At 41.0% G+C, this 19,477-nt stretch overlaps 2 protein-coding genes across 3 annotated transcripts; one reads left to right on the forward strand and one right to left on the reverse strand.

The window, feature by feature from the left end:
- Nucleotides 1-77: 77 nt before the first annotated feature.
- Nucleotides 78-6,502, reverse strand: LOC308406090 (solute carrier family 25 member 32-like). 2 transcript variants are annotated; one of them, XM_080896912.1, is made up of 7 exons: nucleotides 6,028-6,501; nucleotides 5,721-5,871; nucleotides 5,266-5,351; nucleotides 4,408-4,562; nucleotides 1,235-1,348; nucleotides 906-1,051; nucleotides 83-788 (listed from the first exon to the last, which is right to left on the reverse strand). In XM_080896912.1, the coding sequence occupies exons 1-7, from the start codon at nucleotides 6,230-6,232 to the stop codon at nucleotides 662-664; spliced, it is 984 nt and encodes a 327-aa protein (XP_080753038.1). In that variant the 5' UTR covers nucleotides 6,233-6,501; the 3' UTR covers nucleotides 83-661. The 2 variants fall into 2 exon arrangements, with proteins under 2 accessions (XP_080753039.1, XP_080753038.1); XM_080896913.1 differs by lacking the exon at nucleotides 1,235-1,348 and having other exon boundaries at nucleotides 78-788; nucleotides 6,028-6,502.
- Nucleotides 6,503-7,015: 513 nt separating this feature from the next.
- On the forward strand, nucleotides 7,016-18,846 carry dcaf13 (ddb1 and cul4 associated factor 13). Its single transcript, XM_080895719.1, has 11 exons — nucleotides 7,016-7,216; nucleotides 7,532-7,731; nucleotides 7,810-7,917; nucleotides 8,004-8,093; nucleotides 8,184-8,339; nucleotides 8,496-8,573; nucleotides 8,684-8,766; nucleotides 8,874-9,038; nucleotides 11,600-11,735; nucleotides 17,327-17,490; nucleotides 17,993-18,846. Exons 1-11 carry the CDS (start codon nucleotides 7,147-7,149, stop codon nucleotides 18,078-18,080), a joined length of 1,338 nt encoding a protein of 445 aa, XP_080751845.1. The 5' UTR covers nucleotides 7,016-7,146; the 3' UTR covers nucleotides 18,081-18,846.
- Nucleotides 18,847-19,477: the final 631 nt, after the last annotated feature.

Here is a 19,477-nt window from a genome sequence, read left to right on the forward strand (position 1 = left end):
GTAACATTTAATGTATTCACATGAATCAGGCATGAGACTGCATTTAAAGCACATTTTAGATTTTATAATAAAATCTTATAAAGCACAGCTGATACAATGACACAAAAACGTCAGGGAAAAAAAAGCACTCATCAGGCAAATCATTTCACACATCTGCAACATCTGAACCTGAGCCGATCATGAATTTGATGTTTATAATGAAGTTTTTCATAGTTTTATAGTTGAGACTGTATCTCTCTGTTGCCAGAAAGCATAAAGTGTAAACAAAACTGCTGCATGATGAAATATTCATCCACCTCTTTAGAAAAGACCCTCACACTACCAGTATTTAATAAAAACAAACAAAAACAAACTGTTAAAGCAACATTGTCCCCATAAAGGTGAACAGCAACAGACATGCTCCCTATAACTTCATTGTGCGTCTGCCATTTTTCACCAACTGTCAGGAAGTTGTATTGAAAAAAAACTGTTGCTGCTCCATTTGGCAACACTTATTTTCAGTGCACATGAGTGATTTTCACTTCAGCACATTTACACGTACTGGACGACGACAGCTCGGCGTCGATCAACACGGTCCTCCCCTGCATCTCCTCCGCACGGCGCCAACGTGTCAGCACGAGTTTGCAGCATTCGGGGCAGTCCGTGCCCTGCTTTTAAAACCTCATTTATTTTGCCCGAGAAAAAAGTGAGACACATTCTCGTAAACCACGAAGGTGATGCAACAGGCTGGGGTGACGCGGATCAAGTTGGGGATGATGCCTTTGTAGAAACCAAGGGTACCTTCATTCCTGAGGAGACAAGTGGGAAAATGTTAAGCATCAATCATAACAGGCACTCGAACTGTGCTCAGAACCTGAGACGGGGCCGGCACGCTCGGTCCCACTGTGAGTGGATCGGTGTCTTACCTCCATGTCCGTCTCACGACGTCAATAACTCCATTGTATCTATTGTGCTGGTCTTGCAGGCGAGCTCGCACCACTTGATATGGGTATGTTGTGGCCACGGCAAATATTTTGGATAATGCTGCCATTGTGATGTATTCCAATGGGTTCTGTTTGCACAGACAGATAAATGGAAGGAGGAAGAAGGGAGCAGAGCAGTGTAGGAAAACTGATGAGTCACTTGTTATCAACTGTGGGCTCTGTCTCATTAGACTCAAAAGTTACAAGCCTTATGGCTGAGTTTTATTAAACAATGTTTCCAGCCTGTCTGTGGCTCATGGTTAGTGACTCACCAGCTTTGCGTCTGAATGTGCTTTTCTGTATTTGTTGTAGTCTCTCTTGAGCTCTTCGTAAGTCATGAACTGCAGTGCTCCATGAGACGTGCCGAGCAGACCGGGAACATAACCCTTTTAAAGACATACTCTGTAAGTCGGTCTGACTTGACACTCAAATTCCCACAGTGTGACTTATCCACTGAAAAGCCCACACATCTGTGACTCCCCATCTCTTTACTCTCTGTGTGTTTATACACCCCTCTGCATTTAATCATTAGTTCGTATTAATCTCTGGCTCTCTTCCACAGTGTGTCTTTTGTCTTGTCTCCCCTTAGTGAACCTGGTTCCGCTGGAGGTTTCTGTTAAGGGGAGTTTTTCCTTCCCACTGTCGCCAACTGGTTGCTATAGGGCAGGGGTCCCCAATCCCAGTCCACGAGGGCCGGTGTCCCTGCAGGTTTTAGATGTGTCCTTGATCCATCACAGCTGATTTAAATGGATAAATTACCGTCTCAACTGTCTTGAAGTTCTCCAGAGGCCTGGTAATGAACCAATCATGTGATTCAGGTGTGTTGACCCAGGGTGAGATCTAAAACCTGCGGGGACACCGGCCCTCGTGGACTGGGATTGGGGACCCCTGCTATAGGGGATCATCTGATTGTTGTGGTTTTTACTGTAGGGTTTATACCTTACAATATTAAGAGCCTTGAAGTGACTGTTGTTGTGATTTAGCGTTATATAAATGAAAATGAACTTAATTAAATTAAGGGCCCTTGGCCCTATTTTCTCTTGAACTTTAGGTATAACATTTCCGACAGCAAATTACAATTCAATATTGTTAATGAAGAAGCTGACATACTGCTTAAAACCTCCACTCCTGTATAAATGGGTTGTGTTTTTTTCCAGCTAGAAAGGTAGTTGATGCCCTCTAGTGGTGATTAAAGTCAATAGCGCCTACGAGGTCTTCAGTATTCCTATCAAAATAAGCAAAAGTGAGATCTGATGGGATATTCAGAACACATTAATTTGTCCCCCCACTTAGAAACATGAAAAAAGCTAAATAATTCAAAAAGAAAACATGCCAGGACATCACTCAGCAAACCAACAAAAGCTGCACCAGGGCCGAGCCTTCTTTCTTTAACAATGAGTGTACTTACTCCCAAAATCTGAATATGAAATATGAGTCCTAATCTCCACTGAATGTTTGGTGGTAAACCTAATGATCCCCACCACACACACAAACACACCATGTTGGTATCTAAGCGAGCGACAGCACAGTCTCTCCTCTGACACCAACAGGTAGTCTGAAAACCACAGTGGGCTACTTTTTTTGTCAGGTCTTTAAGGAATTGTTGCTAGTGTGCCATCTCAGTAACAAAGCTGAGATGCCTGTGATTTCTTTATGAGTGGGTATGCATGTTTAAGCTGAACCAAACAAATGACAGAAAAGCTGCCACAAATGAGGGTTATCAACTTGTAGAGCAGGGCGATATGGCCAAAAATATTTATCACGATATATATTTGAAAATTTGCGATAACGATATAACCGACGATATAATTGATGCGAGACAAAATACAACTCCACAACATTACTAGCGCAAAAAGACAACCTTCCATTTATTTTCACTTAAACAAGAAGCTGGTTTTTATGTACATTAAAGCTTTATAAAAATGTAACAGTGCAAATGCAAATTCCTTGCTGAAAGTTTAACCAAAAGGCATTTCCAGTAGAAATGGGCTGACATATCCTGAGCATAACCATGTATAATATCCACTGAAGTTAAAAAGAGGTGCTTTGCAACATTAAACTGCAGTGTGCAGTATGTATTTTTCGGACCATAAGGTGCACGGGATTATAAGGCACATTAAGCGAAACAAAGCAGTCAGATAAATCAAACTTTATTAAACTCATTCTTCTTGCTTCCTCCACTTCTGTACCATTGATTCATTAATGTTGAATTCTCTGGCAGCTGCTCTATTCCCATGTTGTTGCAGTATATTAATGACTAACCTTGTATTGTGGATGGATTATCTCAGTTGTTCTCCTGACTGAAGTTTGGTCCGTTTACAGCATCCTGCCATGCGATTGCATTTGTCTCTAACCATGAAGAACCTTCACGTTAACTTTTATAAGTGGAAAAGTGTTAGTGTTCGTCCTCCAGCTTCACTGTTTATGTTATGCTAACATAGCTGTGTTGCTAGCGATCACGTAGCACATCATTATATACCAGCTAGCCCAACTTCAGTAACCCTACAAACGTCACTGCTGTTTAGTTTCCTGTCTTCATTTATGTTGGAAGTGATAGCAGAGCTGTACGTTTGAATTTTTTCAGAAATCTCTCAGTCAGAACATGCTATATCATGCTTAGGTAACTAGCGAAACTAGCGAGCTAACTTCCGCTAGCTTCCTGCTAACGTCTAACTCCGTTAAATGTAATAACTTTAGTTTTCATGGATGCCTGGAAGTTAAACTTCATAGTTACACCTGGTAAAGCAGCAATGCTGATCGTTTTATTAAAGATGAAAGAATTTAGACAGTTTTTAACTCTAAGTGATGCTGCAGTGTTGTTTGACCTGAAGCATACGGAGTTTAGGACCCAGATTACTCCCAGATTTAAGAGCATCTTAGTCCGACAAATATGACAATAACAACGGCCGCTTGCATGTTCTGCAAAAAAATGTGCTTTGTCGTGTATCTGACGGACAAACACCAAACCAGTTCCACATCACGGAAGTTGCACCATTTTTACAAACCAATTCTGGTTCATCTGTTTCACTCAACAATCGGCCATGTGCGTATGAAAACAAAGGCACTGCGCATGCGCGTTTTACTCCCATTCTATCGCGATATTTCATTTTCCTATCGTTGCCTAACATTATACCGGTATTACCGTGAACGGTATAATATGGCCCAGCCCTATCAACTTGTTACACTGAATCTCACCATCTGGGACGAGGCAGACACAAAGGAGCATGGACGAGGAAATTATGTCTGTGAGTGTTACTCAACAGGGATAATATTTTAAAGAAGGAAAGTTGAGAATAAATATATGGAAGTAATAAAGACTACTAAAACATTCTGGCATTAACAGGTGTAGAAAAATCTCCCAGTTTAAGCCACCCCTCCCAAATGTTTAAACTTGCTAACCATGCAATCTTACATCATAAGGAACACTAACACACTCATGTCTCACCTTGTAGAGTCCAGACACTCCTTCATGGCGGTAGATCTTAACCAAAGCATCAAACATCCCCTTGTACTGCTTGCCATTTCGGTCAGCACTGTACTGCAGCACCAACCGGGTCTTGGTCACCCAGATTGGATTGGTAAGGGTGAGCGTGAGGATGCCTAGGCAAGGACAAGAAAGGAAATGTCACTAGGAAACACACGTGACTTCTATTACTTTGTTAGACCCATGATTAGCACACAGGCCCCTCAGTGAAGAGTCATTTACTATAACTCAATATCTATGACTTGACGAACAGGACCAAGGACTTCCTGACTTTAAAGTGGTACAGGAAAAAAGACCTATTTGAAGTTGTGCTAGAGATCTCACACAAATGCCCAGCTGTTTGTGCACAACACAGTTTGGAATTAGCTCACCGTGTCACCAAACTGAACAAGAAGCGCAACAGAGTGCATTTGTGCATTAGGCTCTTTAATGCCACCCAGGTATAATTCTAACCTTCTCATTAGAATGGTGTAAGTGCCTGATGGCGGGAAAGAAAAAAATAAAAAATAAAAAATAAATCACAAGATCAAATCAATAAAACATCTGTTTTGGTTTCATTTTTTATACTGTTGATGGTAGCTATAAAACCTCCCTGTCATCGGCTTCTTCAATTTATTTCCATTGAAAATCTTGTGAAGGCTGTAAATGCCTTCGTTTCCCCCATTCACACAAGCATGTAAGGCTGCCCTGAACCACAAGTAACTAACTCCCTGTCAGTTACTACCAGCTTGTAGCAGTCATATCTAGCTGCTGTTATTGATCATGTGCTGATTATATGGTGGGGGAGTGCAGCAGCGTTCAAACACGGGTAGTACTAACCAGCTTCAGCCGCTGACACCAGGTGTTCTGTGGCACTCAGTTCAGCCTGACGACCTTCCTTTGTGTACCCTTTGATTGCGTTGTAGCTGTGAGGGAACAGGGCAAGGGCAATAAGACATCTTGCAGTTGTAAAGTCATACATGCTGCTTTTTTCATTCATAGGGTGTTGTACAAACCCGAACATTACGGCTAACAGCTAGATTCTCCAGTTTCAGTGCAGCTAACAAAACAACAAGCAGCCACTTACTGCTAAAGAGTCAGACAGTGAAAGTGGACAGTACATCCTCGGTTTCTTAACATAAAACTCATTGTAACAGCCAGGGACAGCACAAAAGTGATCTAGCTTCACAGAAAGTGTTACACCTACGTCAGTTTTTGCGAACAGGGCTCCATGATGTAAATTATCTTTCATGTGTAGCGTTTCATGTCCTCATTAAAGCTTATAGCTTACGTACAAGAAGAAGTAGAGGCCCCAAGATGCACCAGCACCCCAAACGTTGGGTGTCACGCCTTGATAGAGTCCCCTCAGTCCCTCCTGCTGCCAGACACTCTTCATGCAGTGCACCATGCCACTATACTTCGGTCTTAATTCAAGTCCATCACTTACTGCATTTAAAAGACATTACGGACCTTGAAGTCATATGATACAAATTAAACACATCATAGCAGTAGTTTCTTAGCAGATTCAAGTAAAGTCATAGCAGCATGACACATCAGACACTAAGGAAATTGATTTTAAAAGTTCATATTTTCATGCCGTACCTGCAAACCTGATTTTGACCAGGTCCAAAGGATGAAGCACCAGAGTTGACACCACTCCCCCGCTGAGTCCCGCGATCAGGTTTTCTACCTTCACATGGCTAAAGACCTTCTGTAGTCGTCCGCCGAACGAGACAGCGGACACGGGTTTGCCGGGCAGTCCTGTCTCTGAAACGGGACCGTGATTTGGAGCGGAGCTCATGCTCATGGGCAACTTAGCTACCTAGCTAGATCCTACCAGATAGCAGTGTTTACAACACCGCAAGCACGCAGCGTGTCAAAATGTAACTCTCTATAAAACTGAGGCGACCCCTCGCTTACTCTGCTGCAGTTTCCATACAGTACGAGGACGGAACAGCGTCCTCATATCTCTCCTGTGCTAATGACGCACCACGTTTCTGACATCCGGAGGTACCTCACAGGTGTAACGCACTCTCCAAGAGTCAAGTCGCAGACCCAGTGCTCGACCTTGCTGTTATTATTAAGTAATGACAAGTTCCCGTTGTTGAAATAGTACTTCCGGTTAAATACTTCAAAAATAATTCACACATGAAATATGCTGTATTCATTCATTTATTTATTTTACTAATACAAAAGTTAGGATTAGTTACGTCGACATATTTTGTATGATGGTTCGGAGACATTTTTGATAAAACTTAACTATATTAAAACTGTTTTCCACATAAATTACATATAATCAGTTTGGTTATTCAAATAATGATTTAAGTAGCGCTTTTACAGGCTTTTCTATATCTATTATTTATTCATAATTTTGTAATATTGCCCTTAATTATTATATCTTATTCTCAAGTGTCTTCGGTAAAGGTCGCTTGATGTCTCCGTGAACCTTTCTCAGAAGGTTGGCGTTGGTTTTCCTTGATTTAGCTGAAAACAAACAAAAGAAAAAACTATTTCCGGTCCTTCTCTTTCTAAATGTTGTAACTTTAGTACTCGTTTCTTTACTTGTGAGTGATGCAACCAGGAGGACCGGGCATCCCACAATGCAACGCGAGATCGCCGACTCTGTTCACTATCAACACATGGCTGGTGTGTTCACTACTTGCTAATATTTTTGTTGCTATAATTTTCCCTTTCTGTAAGCGTGTGCCCCTCCGCTACCAAATGAAAGTTAAAGTCATCGCAAGGAATCCGGATGATTATGTCCGGGAGACCAAACTGGATATTCAGCGCGGTAAGTGAAACTCTTCGGCTAAATAGCTAACAGCATACATACGAAAGAGCTACAGTGTTAGCATCTGATTAAAGCTATTGACACAACAGTCATGCTTTTAATCTAATTTTGCAAAGCTGTCTTTGCATTTAGCACGTTCGGAATTACAAATTTTGCTTCACACATTTCTAAACTCCTTATTATGGAGCCTAAACAGTCTGTGTTACTTGACTTGGTTAGCAGCAACATACCTGCACGCTTGGATTTTTTTTTTTTAATTAATGGAAATGCTCTTTTCTTTGAGCACATAAAGAAGTGACTGCTGTGTATTTTTAGTCCCCAGAAACTATGACCCGTCCCTTCATCCGTTTGAGGTGAGCAGGGAGTACACTCGAGCTCTGAACGCCACCAAGCTGGAGCGTGTGTTTGCCAAGCCTTTCGTGGCCTCGCTGGATGGTCACAGAGATGGGGTGAACTGTATGGCCAAGCACGCAAAGAGCCTCTCCACCCTGCTGTCAGGCTCCTGTGATGGGGAGGTATGTAGAGATGCATTTCCTTTTATCTCAGCCATTCTTGCAAACTGACAGGACTCTCCTTTTGGATTTGATCTTCAGGTGAAGGTGTGGAATCTGTCCAAACACGAGTGCGTTCGGACGCTTCAGGCACATGAAGGTTTTGTGCGGGGAATGGTTGTGCGTTACTGTGGGACCTCTTTCTTTACGGTAACTGATCATCTTTTTGAAGACTTTTCCGAATTGTTTGACTTCATATTAGCTGACATCTAACATGATTTCTTTTTCTGCAACAGGTCGGTGACGACAAAACAATCAAACAATGGAAGATGGAATCACCAGGCTACGGAGAAGAAGAGGAGCCAATTAACACCATCCTGGGCAAAGTATGCTGTAATAACTTTGCTGTTTCATCGCATAGAATTGCATATTCATGTATCAGTGAAGTATGAATGAAAAAAAAATGTCCCTTGTAGACTGTGTACACAGGTCTGGATCATCATCAGAACGATCCTGTATTTGCAACGTGCGGCCAGCAGGTGGACATCTGGGATGAGCAGAGGAGCAGCCCGATCCGCTCTTTCACCTGGGGTGTAGACAGCTTCAGCTCTGTGCACTTTAACCCTGTGGAGGTAAGATACCACGTGCTACATCTCACATACATGGGCCCCGCCCTCCAGTCATGTGACGAAAAAGGTTGCTTGGACGTATAAGCTCACAGGTGTTTATTGCGACTTAAAGCCAACACATGTGCTGATAAATAAAGTCAAGGGTTATCCTCTCCACAGACTGAACTTCTTGCAAGCTGTGCCTCTGACAGGAGTATAGTGCTCTACGACATGAGGGAATCTACACCACTTAAAAAGGTAAATCTTCCCTTACAGTTTGTGCAGGAATGCATCTGTTTATCTCCCTGTTAATTTACATGGATGCGGCATGATAATCAGCTACTCTTTGCTCTTACTTTCTTCTTAAGGTCATCATGACAATGAGGAGCAACACGCTAAGCTGGAACCCCATGGAAGCCTATTACTTCACATGTGCAAATGAGGACTATAAGTGAGTCTAGGAAAGAAACTCTGATTTAATCATATTTTAGCTGGTCCTTTTTTTTTTTTTTTCCCCAGCTCATAGAAACTGTTTTTTGTTTTTTTCCTTTTCACCAGCCTCTACACATATGACATGAGGTACCTGGCCAAGCCCATCACGGTACACATGGACCATGTGTCTGCTGTGCTAGATGTTGACTATGCTCCCACGGGGAAGGAGTTTGTGTCTGCTAGCTTTGACAAGACCATCCGAATCTTCGCCAAGGACGGTGGACACAGCAGGTCAGTAATGCTGATCAAACTTTATGGTGCCAGCAAAGTGTTAGGAAAAATTGTACTGTTGCTGACTATGCTGTATAATTTGTGGTGCAATTATAGCATAAATCCTTTGGTTTGGTTCATAGCTTTGTTTTTGACCCCCTTTGAGTGGGAATAACTTAAAAAAATATGTAATTCTTCTGATGTTATTTCCTTTCATTCTTTACTTTCATGACTTTTAAACACTGCAGCTCTCACCAGACTGCCATGCCTGATTATAGACCAACTAAAAAATGGATGTAGCAACCGTGATGTTGCCTTCTGGTTTGTGAAGCTCTGTATTGATGAATGTTTTCACCTTCGCTCTCTTCGGTGTTTTAGGCCATTTTGTCAATCAAAATGTGTCAGCCAATGAGCATATTGGTTGGTGACCAAAATTTACAAAAGTCACTTAATGTTTTATGCAGTATTATCCAAAACGAGTGACTGAGCGCGTAAACTCAGTGTTTTCCAAGGTAAAGTCGGAGCGATGATTTTGCATAGACTTCTATGAACCTCAACACTGAGGTTTAGGAAGTAAAAATCCCATTCATATTCTCAATAGGGCTTTTGATTATGAGCCACAACATTGTAATAATCCAAAGCAGACGTAAAATGAGTATTGAAATGACGGTATGTGCTCCTGTTGCAACCACAAGTCTGTCTGATTAAAACTGAATGTCAGGTCAGGAACACTGCACTAGATCTATAACTGGGCTTTGCATTACTTTATATACACAACACAAACTGCAAAATATATTCAAAAATATTATTATTCATCACTGTTTTTAACCATATAAACACTACAAAAAGGAAAAGGATTAAATTTTATAAGAAAGGTGAAGGACATTTTAATGTTTGTTATTCACTTTTGTAGATAGTTAGTTTGGTTCCAGGGTCAAAACTCTGTATATAAGGATTTTCTGATAAGACTGGAGAAAAAGGATGGGGAATTTGGAGCATTTTAAAAAGTGGGTGGTCCCTTTTCCCTTCCATAAGACTGCCTGTGTTTAAGCAACCACTGCTAATGGACCCTGATGGCTTCACTTTTCAGAACCAGAAGCTGTATCCACCTTTTATATTGTCTATGGCTTTAATCGGGTACCTGTAGGAGGACTCGCCACATGGAAACCATGTTGAAGCATTTATGAACACTCTGTCAGGATTTTTTTTTTTTTTTGAAGCCTCATTTAAATGAAGTTTAATTTAAACAATTATTAGCATTTCAGAATTCAGCATTGGTTTGACTTCCCAGTTCTCTCTCGCGTAATGTCTGTAGTGCTAACTACTGACCGTTTGCTATTTAGCAAAATAACATTAGCTTCTGGCTAATTAGCATGCAGTTATACATTTTATTAAAAAAGGTTTTCAGTGTCACTTCTTCCTTTACATTTAAACACATTGTTTGAACAGCAACAAAGAAATATTCGCTTTATTTAGCAAAAATCAAGAGAAGATGAGGATAACAGCTCAGATAAGCTGTGTATATTTACACAAAGCTAGCTAACATACCAGAAGCTACTAGCTGGTAGTGCTACAGTAATGAAGCAATTACTGGCTCTTCCTCTCTGCCATGATATAATTTATGAACATCATAATACAATACTCATATTGCACATTATACAATCTTCGTATCTCAATTTAAGTCTGTTTTAGAACTGTTACACAGCTAATGTTAATTGGCTCATATTTTAATCTTTAATGATCTATTAAGGCTTTAGCTGAAGAATGTCTTTGAAAAGGAACAGCAATAAATCAATGTGTTTTTGCTGATGGCTTGAATTGATTAAATATTGAGTATATTATTTATTATATCTGTTAAACATTAACTTAAATCAATTGCAAGTGTAATAATAACAGCTGTGAATTTTCTACTAGGATAATGTCAAAATGCTCCAAACACACCCTGTGAAAAAGGCCATGTGTTGAACACAGTAGCAGATTATGGCTGCTGGTTGATAATGAACCACAAAAAAACAAACCCGTTGTTTGGTTTCTATGTGACTTAATAGTACATGCTGTATTGTTTGTACTGTTGTCAAGCTCCAGAACAAATAGCCGTAGTAGTGTTACATTAGCTGCCAGCCGGACAGCATCACAGCATGGGCTGGTGAGGGCTTACGTGGCAATTAGTAAGTAGGCAGCAAGTAGAAATATAGTATTTTTGCATCACTTTCCCCCTTTTTTTGTGAGATCAAAGCAGATAGAGCACAAGTGTTACTAATTACTCTACTTATAGGCTCAATTCTGTTATGTAATCAGAAAGCAGATATTAAACATTATCATGATACCTGTTTATTACCTGGTGCTGTTTAAAAACAAACAAATAAACACAAAAAACCTCTAGCTCCACAACAACAAACCTGAGCTGTGTAACCACATTTCTGTAAGCCCTCTTCTGTCATAATACAAGAGTTGTTTTGGTGAGGGCTGGCTTATAAAATGCACTTCATCAGTGGTTTGAAGAGTGTCTCTAGGTGTACAGTGTACAGTAATTACTGGCTTCCTGTTGTTTCCCTTGCAATCTTTTAAAAATTAAAATTTAGGGAGGTGTACCACACCAAACGCATGCAACACGTCATCTGTATAAAGTGGTCTGCAGACAACAAGTACATCCTGAGCGGCTCAGACGAGATGAATATCCGACTGTGGAAAGCCAACGCAGCCGAGAAACTAGGAGTGGTGAGTCTGCCCTCGTCTTCTCTCCATTATTCCTACTGATTTCATATCAAAGGCAACTTGCTGCTTCTTGGCAACTTTTCAGGTAATTCCTCATCACGATGTCTACCTGCCAGTCGGCAGCTGTATTTTCCTCAGCTGTCAAACACACTATATCTTTCTCCTTCACTTTATTACTTGTTTTATGAGTTAGCTGGATTCTTCGACACCGCTGTGGCTCTGCGCCCACCTTCAGCAGTGTAAGAGTGGGTGACTGTGCCAGGAGCTACGGCACTACTGTTGCCAAGTGCCCTGATGGATGCTGACTTAGGGTAGAGTCACTCTCTCAATAAGTACAATGTACCGGTTGGCACAGGGGCACCTGGGGGGGGGGGGCAAAAAAACTCAGTGCTTGTGCAGTTATTTAACAAATCATCGACAAAGCATTCTCCCAAATTTCCACTCCAGCTGTCTTTGTTAGAGAGCGTTAATGCAATAATTTTTTTTATGTAGGTTTTAATGGCAGAAATCAGCATTTATATTGTGCTATTGTCAATCCTGGTCGTGGCTGACTCACGAAGATCAGCTGCCTCTCTCGTGCCATCTCCAGCAGCCATCTTTCATTACTAATCGGATTCACTCTCGCCTATTCTCTTAATGCAGGCTCCGAGTGGAAAACTGGCCTGCTTTTGGCACTTGTTCTACTGTAACTGTGTAAGGGGAGATTTATTTGCAAGCTTTGCACTTAAAGAGATCAGACAAGGGCTGCTCCTATCAGCAGTTTAAAATCGGCCAATCACTTAAAGCGGGGGGCCACTCTGAAAATAATGAAGCATTAACATTCAAGTTGTACTCAGATGGTCTTTAATTATCAGGAAATGCTGAAACGCCGACTCAAGGCTTTGTCTGTGTCACCATCAGTACAGCACGCTGCACTGACGGGGAGTTCTCTATCTGATGCTGCACATTACTCCAGTTCTAGCTTAACCCTTTGTATTTCAGACCAAGACCTAAAAGATGTTAAGAGTCAACGCAACTGAATTATTGATGCTCACATGCTTTGTTACTTTTTGAGTCAATAACATGAAAATATAGTGCTTGTGATTTAGTTTTTATGTTTTTTAAGGCGTTTACAGTCTGAAACAAGGCGTTGTAGCTTTGTTATGAGTTGGGTTTTGCTTTCAGTCTTTTGCATCTTGTTATAACCTTCTACTTAATCAGTTGATAGCAGATATTAGGAAACATGGAGAATCTGATAAAACATAAGTCAGACAAGAGGGAAAGCGGCAAAGCAGCAACAGCTGTTGGTGTGTACACTGTAGACTTTAAGCCACAGTGTAACTACCAAAAGAGAACAGAGCACAATACACGCTGACTGAAGTTACACATGGATAAGTCGGAAACATTAAAAATGGTTTGGGGTAACACCGACGGAACAAAAGCAAATACACACAGGTATCCACAGCCTGTCTGTGGAGTTTGGATTGAAGGTAACACAGACTGCTAAAAATGTATAAACTTTGCACAAAAAGTAAGAAAATTTGCATTTGGTCGATGACTTCTTTGTTGTAACTGTGCATCTTGGTAATAAAGCTTATACTGTTGGAAAGTTTCTCCTCTTAATAGTTACACGTTTGTAAGGAAAAAGGCATCAGTTGGTTGAGCTGGTTGGTGATGACGGTCAAGTCCCTGATTAGCAGCAACTGTGAGCAAGGACCCTGCTACAGCCGTCACTTGGTGTGTGTTCCAAGCATGCCACATGTGACTGATCTCGATCTGTGCCATAGAGCAACTTCAAGCTGATGTTCTACAAAACCAAGTTTCAGAATTACTAGAGTGAGCCCTAATACCATTTCCAAGTTGAAGGCCAAGTTCCATATAACCGGGCATGTCAGGGAGACAGGCTGTGAAGTAGGTGTCCCAAGAAGATGACAAAACGTTATATTCAGTGACTAGTCTGGATCTGTGTGTGACGGTTGACTCATAGAGTCAAAGTGTAGAGCTGTTTCGTAGTGGAATATTTCTCACATTGCTAGTTTTTTTCTTTTTTACTTTTACCTCACAATGAAAGCACGGACATAATGAAACTCTCAATTTGGTTATAAGCCTCTTTGGCAGTCTGGATGTGCATTCTCTCTAGACACCAGTAGGAGGCCAGCTTAGGTGGTTGCAAAAGGAAATCCAGTTGTATAGAAGTCTGTGGGGAAAGTGATCCCGCTTAAGTTATGAGAAGCAGCGGTCTCACTAAACACTTTCCAAATGAGTCAGCTGACAGTTTTAGGACTTGCTACAAAACGTGGCTCATTTTGTAAATTATAGTCTAGTGTAAGGTTAAAAACAAATTTAAAAAAGAAAAGATTAAGTGGGGTGTGAATTCATTTTTAATGGTTAGGGCAGTGGTTCCCAAACTTTTTTTTGCTGGGCCCCCCTTGTTTTACAAGAAAAATGTTCGCCCCCCCCCCCCCCCCCCCCCCTCTCGCACGTGCACGCACGCACGCACACGCACAAACACATCCTCCAACCACACACACCCATATTTTGCTCCATTGTGGTTTATTTCACACCTCAAACATTTAGTAAACAATTAAGCAAATACAAGTAATCTGCAATAAATTACAGGTAGTAATAAAATACTAACTCTTTTACGCTACGTCCACACCTACACGGGTATTTTTGAAAACGCAGCTGTTTCGTCCACACGTAAACGACGTTACGAATCACCGAAAACTGAGATTTTTTTCAAACTCCTTTTTTGCGTTTACGTGTGGACGAGGAATACAGAGTTGGTCACGCAACGTCAAAGGTATGTGCCTTTTTCACGTCACGCTGTGCGCCACGTTATTGTTTACATGAGATGAATTGCAGATTGGCAGGTAGAGACAAAATACTGTTAATCTGACTATCTTCAGGTTTTACACGCTTACATTTACACACCCAGTTATTGTCCCTCCATTTACAAAGGCAGAGGCGTCACGATGTGATTATTTTACGTGCAGTTTTTTTGGTTTTTTTCATTGCTATCAATACATTTTTTTAAGCAATGCCTCTCTGTGCAAAACGGGTTTAAAAACATAAACAACTGTGGGATATTGTTTGTCCGTGATTTGAACAGCCCAGCGCTTCTCTCGATGCAGGGAAAACCAATTCTGCAGGGGAGACCTACCTTGGCACTTGTGCAGGTGAAGCCAAAGGGAAGATATGCTTCACCATATTTTCTAGTCTTTGGCTTAGAATGAAGTTGGTTTGGAAACATATTCAGCTATGCTTCATCTCCTGCTTTGCGTTTCTGTGGGCGCCCCGTGCTAGCAGTGTCCAAGCGTTTTTTTCTCTCCTCCTTTTCATTCCGCACCCCCCTTGCAATGGCTTTGCCCCCCCAGGGGGCGGGCCCCACACTTTGGGAAGGTCTGGGTTAGGGTAAGGGGCTAGGGAAACCATTATTTCAATAAAGGTCCTCACTAAGATAGCTGAATGGGCGTGTGTGTGAGTTTAGTTTTAATAGCAGTGGAAGGTTTATTGTGGTGGCGGTTTCTGCAGAGGGTTGGGTGTGTATAGCTTAAGTTTTCAGAGCCTCAGCAGGATTACAGTTAATACTGACACCATGTAGTGCAGGCCCCTCGACTTTGGGTTGACAGGATGACTAAATGACTAAATAGATTCATCTGTTTTGCCAACAGTCACTGTCACACTGTCCCTGTGCAGGTTTTCTCTGGGAGCAGCTGTCCCTATGTTACACTCGCTCATCTCAAGCGTCATACCCCCCACTTCCCCAACTGTAGCGTGTCATGCTTTGTTTTCACACCACACTGTAACCGGTTAGAAACTTTGGTTTGGCTCATAAGAGCCTTGCTACCGGTATGTATGATCCCTCCAAACCAAAACCTATGAAATGAATAATTGTGTACTGTCTCATATTTTGAATTTCCTGTTGATTATACAATCAGTGTTTAGTATTTGTATCCAGGGGAATTAGTCTAGTACAACAGGATCAGCATCTGACAGCTCTTCTCTAGCAAATTGAATCTGAGACAAATCATTGCTTTTAATTAGAATAAAAGCCTTTTAAGGGAGCAGCTCCAGCCAGTACATGCTCAGCTAGCCAGTGGTTTTTATGAGCCACCGGCTTTTTTTTTTTTTTTTTTTTTTTTTTTTACTTTTTAACAGACATTGATTCAGTTTTGAGTGAACATGTTGTCAAAAAGAAGTTACTGCTTAGTGTATTGTCCAACATTTTATAACATTAGACAACATACCGTAACTGCAGCTCTAAACAAGCACTGTTAGAATAGCAATTTAACAAGTCCACTGAGCACGTTCCTGTTTGTGGCTGAAAGAAGTCACCACCAGTATTCACTGAAAAAAACCTGTATTTAATTGCACATCATGACTGTCTCAGAGGAGATATTTATGTAATTATATTTACTTTCTTTCTCAGAGTTAGATGAGAACAAGGGTTTGTGTGCGTGTGCGTGCGTGTGTGTGTTACTTATCCTGATTGCCAACGTTGGGGTAAGTGGATCCAGATAATAGAAATATACCCTGGATTAGGGCTGTGCGATATGACCAAAATCTCATATCCTGATATAAAACATCTATCGTCCCAATGACGATATAAATCACAAAAATTTAACATTTTCTGTAAATTCTGTGAATCTCGGGCAGCTGAAGTGTTTCAAGCTGGGCGTCGTGTACCTGGAGTCAAGTGTTTTAACCGATGCATTAAACCATACATTTTTAGACATAAGTTGTAACGGCCGCCATTTCTTTGAGTATTTATTACACGGCGTGCTGCGGACAAGCGCCTGTTCTAACGTTTAAGGTTTATTTTTTTAGCACCTGGCGGCTCTTTTTTGCTTCTCATCTGTAAATACTCTGCATACCTTTTCACGTGATTCAGTTTATTTTGAGAAGTCTCAACAGGATCATGAGCTTTATTGTGAAAGGTTTATGTGGAAAATAAACAAGTGGACACGCGATGGTTTTACCGTCGTTGCTGCTAGCGACAACGCATAGAAACAGGCGCTTGTCTGTCCATAGTGTGGTTATATTAAATATAAGAGAAAGAGAGAACTTTAAGAAATTAATATAGCCACTACAGTGACCATTAAAACAATGAAAAAATATTGCCGTGAACAGTTTATTTTGCGACACCACGAAACAAACGATAGCGTAAAATGAAACGATGGATGTTTTTATATCGTTATCCGATATATATCGTTATATCAAACAGCCCTACCCTGGATATGCTGGGCTTGCTTCATAGTACAGGGCCCAGTTCTGCAATAACTTGAACGCCATGTTTTAAATCAAACGGAAATAGGAAGTCTTTTGACTGGTCTGAGGATGGATTGTTTTATAGCTCCATGACAACGAAGCAGACCTGAGCTGCTGGTGGTCACGCAGTGTGAAAGCTGCAGAAGGGCAACCAAATTTAACTTGCGGAATTTGGCTTCCAGGGTCAACAATGACCCCAGTATACATTTTCTCCTAATTGTCGTCTTCTCTCTTTGCCTTCTTTGATGTCTTCTTTGATCTCTCACTCATCTCCTCTCTTAATTTTTCCATCGTTTTTAAAATTTGTTTTATGTAATAACTTCTTCCTCTCTGGTGTGATATAGCTGGCCCCCAGGGAGAGAGAGGCTGCCAACTACAGTCAGAAACTAAAAGAGAAGTTCCAGCACCACCCACAAATCAGGCGCATCGCTCGCCACCGACATCTACCAAAGACCATCTACCACCAGACCAAGGAGCTGAGGGTTATGAAGGAGGCTCGTCGTAGAAAGTACGCGTTCATTTTCTACATAACACAGAAACTGATTTTGTTATAGGAGCCACATTAAAGTCACTCTTTATCCATGATGTCAGGAAATGTCTGACCTAAAGCAGTCACACCAGCCTGATGGAAAATACCACAGATGGGACTGCCCTCTATGACATGGTCTCAGTTGGCATTAAATACTCATTTATATGCTGGATTGATTGTCCTAGTTTGCACTGCCGTCCAGTGATTCATAGCTTCTTTTTTTCCCCCCTTAATTACCAGGAGTATTATGATACGTCAGACATGTGTTTGAACTGTGAATGATTAACTATCTGTCCTTTATGCATTATTTTCAGAGTGCATCAGTGTTGTCTGTGACGTAGGTGTTAGGTCAACAGTCTCATATTCAGTCACCATCCTCACTGTTTGCTGTTCTCTCCCTTCCCCGTCCCTCCATCCTTCCTTGAATATTCTCACCAGAAAGCTTCATTTCACATTCATGATTCCTTGTGTTATTTTTCAGGGAGAGGAATGTTCGCAAACACAGCAAACCAGGAAGCGTTCCCGTGGTGTCTGAGAAGGAGAAGCATGTCGTCACTGTGGTGAAGTAGGCCAAAGCTGAAGGAGAGAAGAACTAGAGACTGAGATTTCATCTATATGGATATTTTTTCAGATTTCTGAAGAAGATTGAACTTGACTGTTGTGGAAAGGAAAAGGACACAGACTATAAAATGCATTCAGACCAAGTATACTCGGTTAGGTTTGGTTCTGTTTCACACTTTGCTTTGTGCAAGTTTGCGTTTCTCAACCCAGGAGCCACCTTGACAATTATAAAAAGTTAAGATGCATCATGCTTGGAACCACTGATGTTCAGCGTGATGCATGATAAATGGATGCGTCATTTTCTGTGAATAAAATGTAACAAAATGTGTTAATTTCATTTTCAGACTACCAGAGATGGCTTTCATCACAAAGTCACAAAACAAAGATATTTACTCTGAATTCTGTCCATTTCCGACCAATGTAGCCCACATAATATAGGTAACTACCTACCTTTGGATGTTGTCTTCAAAATGAAATTGATGGATTTCCATAAGTCTCAAAAAATTGCAACTGTAAATTGATCCCGTGAATATTTCTTTTAAAGCCTAAATCATAAATAAGTGGTAGATTTCTTTCCATTTAAGGCTTTTAACTGGGCAGATTAAATCCTCGGGTTTAATACAAAATTCTTACAACCAAAAAAGTGCAAGGAAGTATTTTTTTCATGTTTGGAATTCCACAAATCAGCTTCTGAGCTGTTCAATGTAATATGCAAATGGATCCACACAGGTTTTTTTTGATGTGTATTTATAATAATAAACGTCATTATTTGTACTTTGGAAGAATCTATGAGCTCAGTCATTCACAAATCCAACTCAAGAAGTTCACTCTTATTTTGGCTTATTATGGCAGATCAAGCCGCTTGTGGTAATTGACTTTAGAGCCCTTATTAGGTAGAGCCTCTGTCCTCTTAATGTTGTCCTTCAAATCCTACAAACAAGTGGTAGAGGGAGACTGTCTTTGGAACAGTGATAGAGGTCAGGAAGAGGAATGTATAGTTGTGGGGTCAGACCTGAGAAATGTCCAATAGGATAAAAGTCACCCAGATAAGAAAGGCCTTGCAGGGAGTGGTGGTACAGACACTCCTACCTAGATAGAGGTGTGTGGAACTGCTTTGATCGTATAATGAGTTTAATGTCATTTAAAAATATGCCTGCAACCAACTTTTATTCGAAATGGCTCACGTCACAAAACACTTGAAACGAACTCCTTTAAATCCCTAAAGGTGTCTATTTAGCATACATGGAACCAGCAGCTATAATGTTGATATTAATATTCCTGTTTCCACTGTGCAGTGCACCAGCCTTGTGTAGCCGCTCTGCCTCAGTTTTCTTGCGCGTGTCCCTCAGAATCTCTCACGTGATCTGGCATCAAAGCCGGCGTGTGCCGCAAATGGTGCATGAAA

Source organism: Rhamphochromis sp. 'chilingali', assembly GCF_963969265.1.
Source record: "Rhamphochromis sp. 'chilingali' genome assembly, chromosome: 11".
NCBI lineage: Eukaryota > Metazoa > Chordata > Actinopteri > Cichliformes > Cichlidae > Rhamphochromis > Rhamphochromis sp. 'chilingali'.

What these genes read in the sequence shown, in the direction of transcription:
- dcaf13 (XM_080895719.1), top strand. Translation starts at nt 7,147, where the DNA reads ATGAAAGTTAAAGTCATCGCAAGGAATCCGGATGATTATGTCCGGGAG. An exon ending in TTAACACCATCCTGGGCAAA is followed by an intron (nt 8,094 to 8,183) that starts GTATGCTGTAAT and finishes TGTCCCTTGTAG; the next exon opens with ACTGTGTACACAGGTCTGGA. An exon ending in AAGGAGGCTCGTCGTAGAAA is followed by an intron (nt 17,491 to 17,992) that starts GTACGCGTTCAT and finishes GTTATTTTTCAG; the next exon opens with GGAGAGGAATGTTCGCAAAC.
- LOC308406090 (XM_080896912.1), bottom strand. Translation starts at nt 6,232, where the DNA reads ATGAGCATGAGCTCCGCTCCAAATCACGGTCCCGTTTCAGAGACAGGA. An exon ending in GGTCAAAATCAGGTTTGCAG is followed by an intron (nt 5,872 to 6,027) that starts GTACGGCATGAA and finishes TTTTAAATGCAG; the next exon opens with TAAGTGATGGACTTGAATTA. An exon ending in TGGGGCCTCTACTTCTTCTT is followed by an intron (nt 5,352 to 5,720) that starts GTACGTAAGCTA and finishes GTTCCCTCACAG; the next exon opens with CTACAACGCAATCAAAGGGT.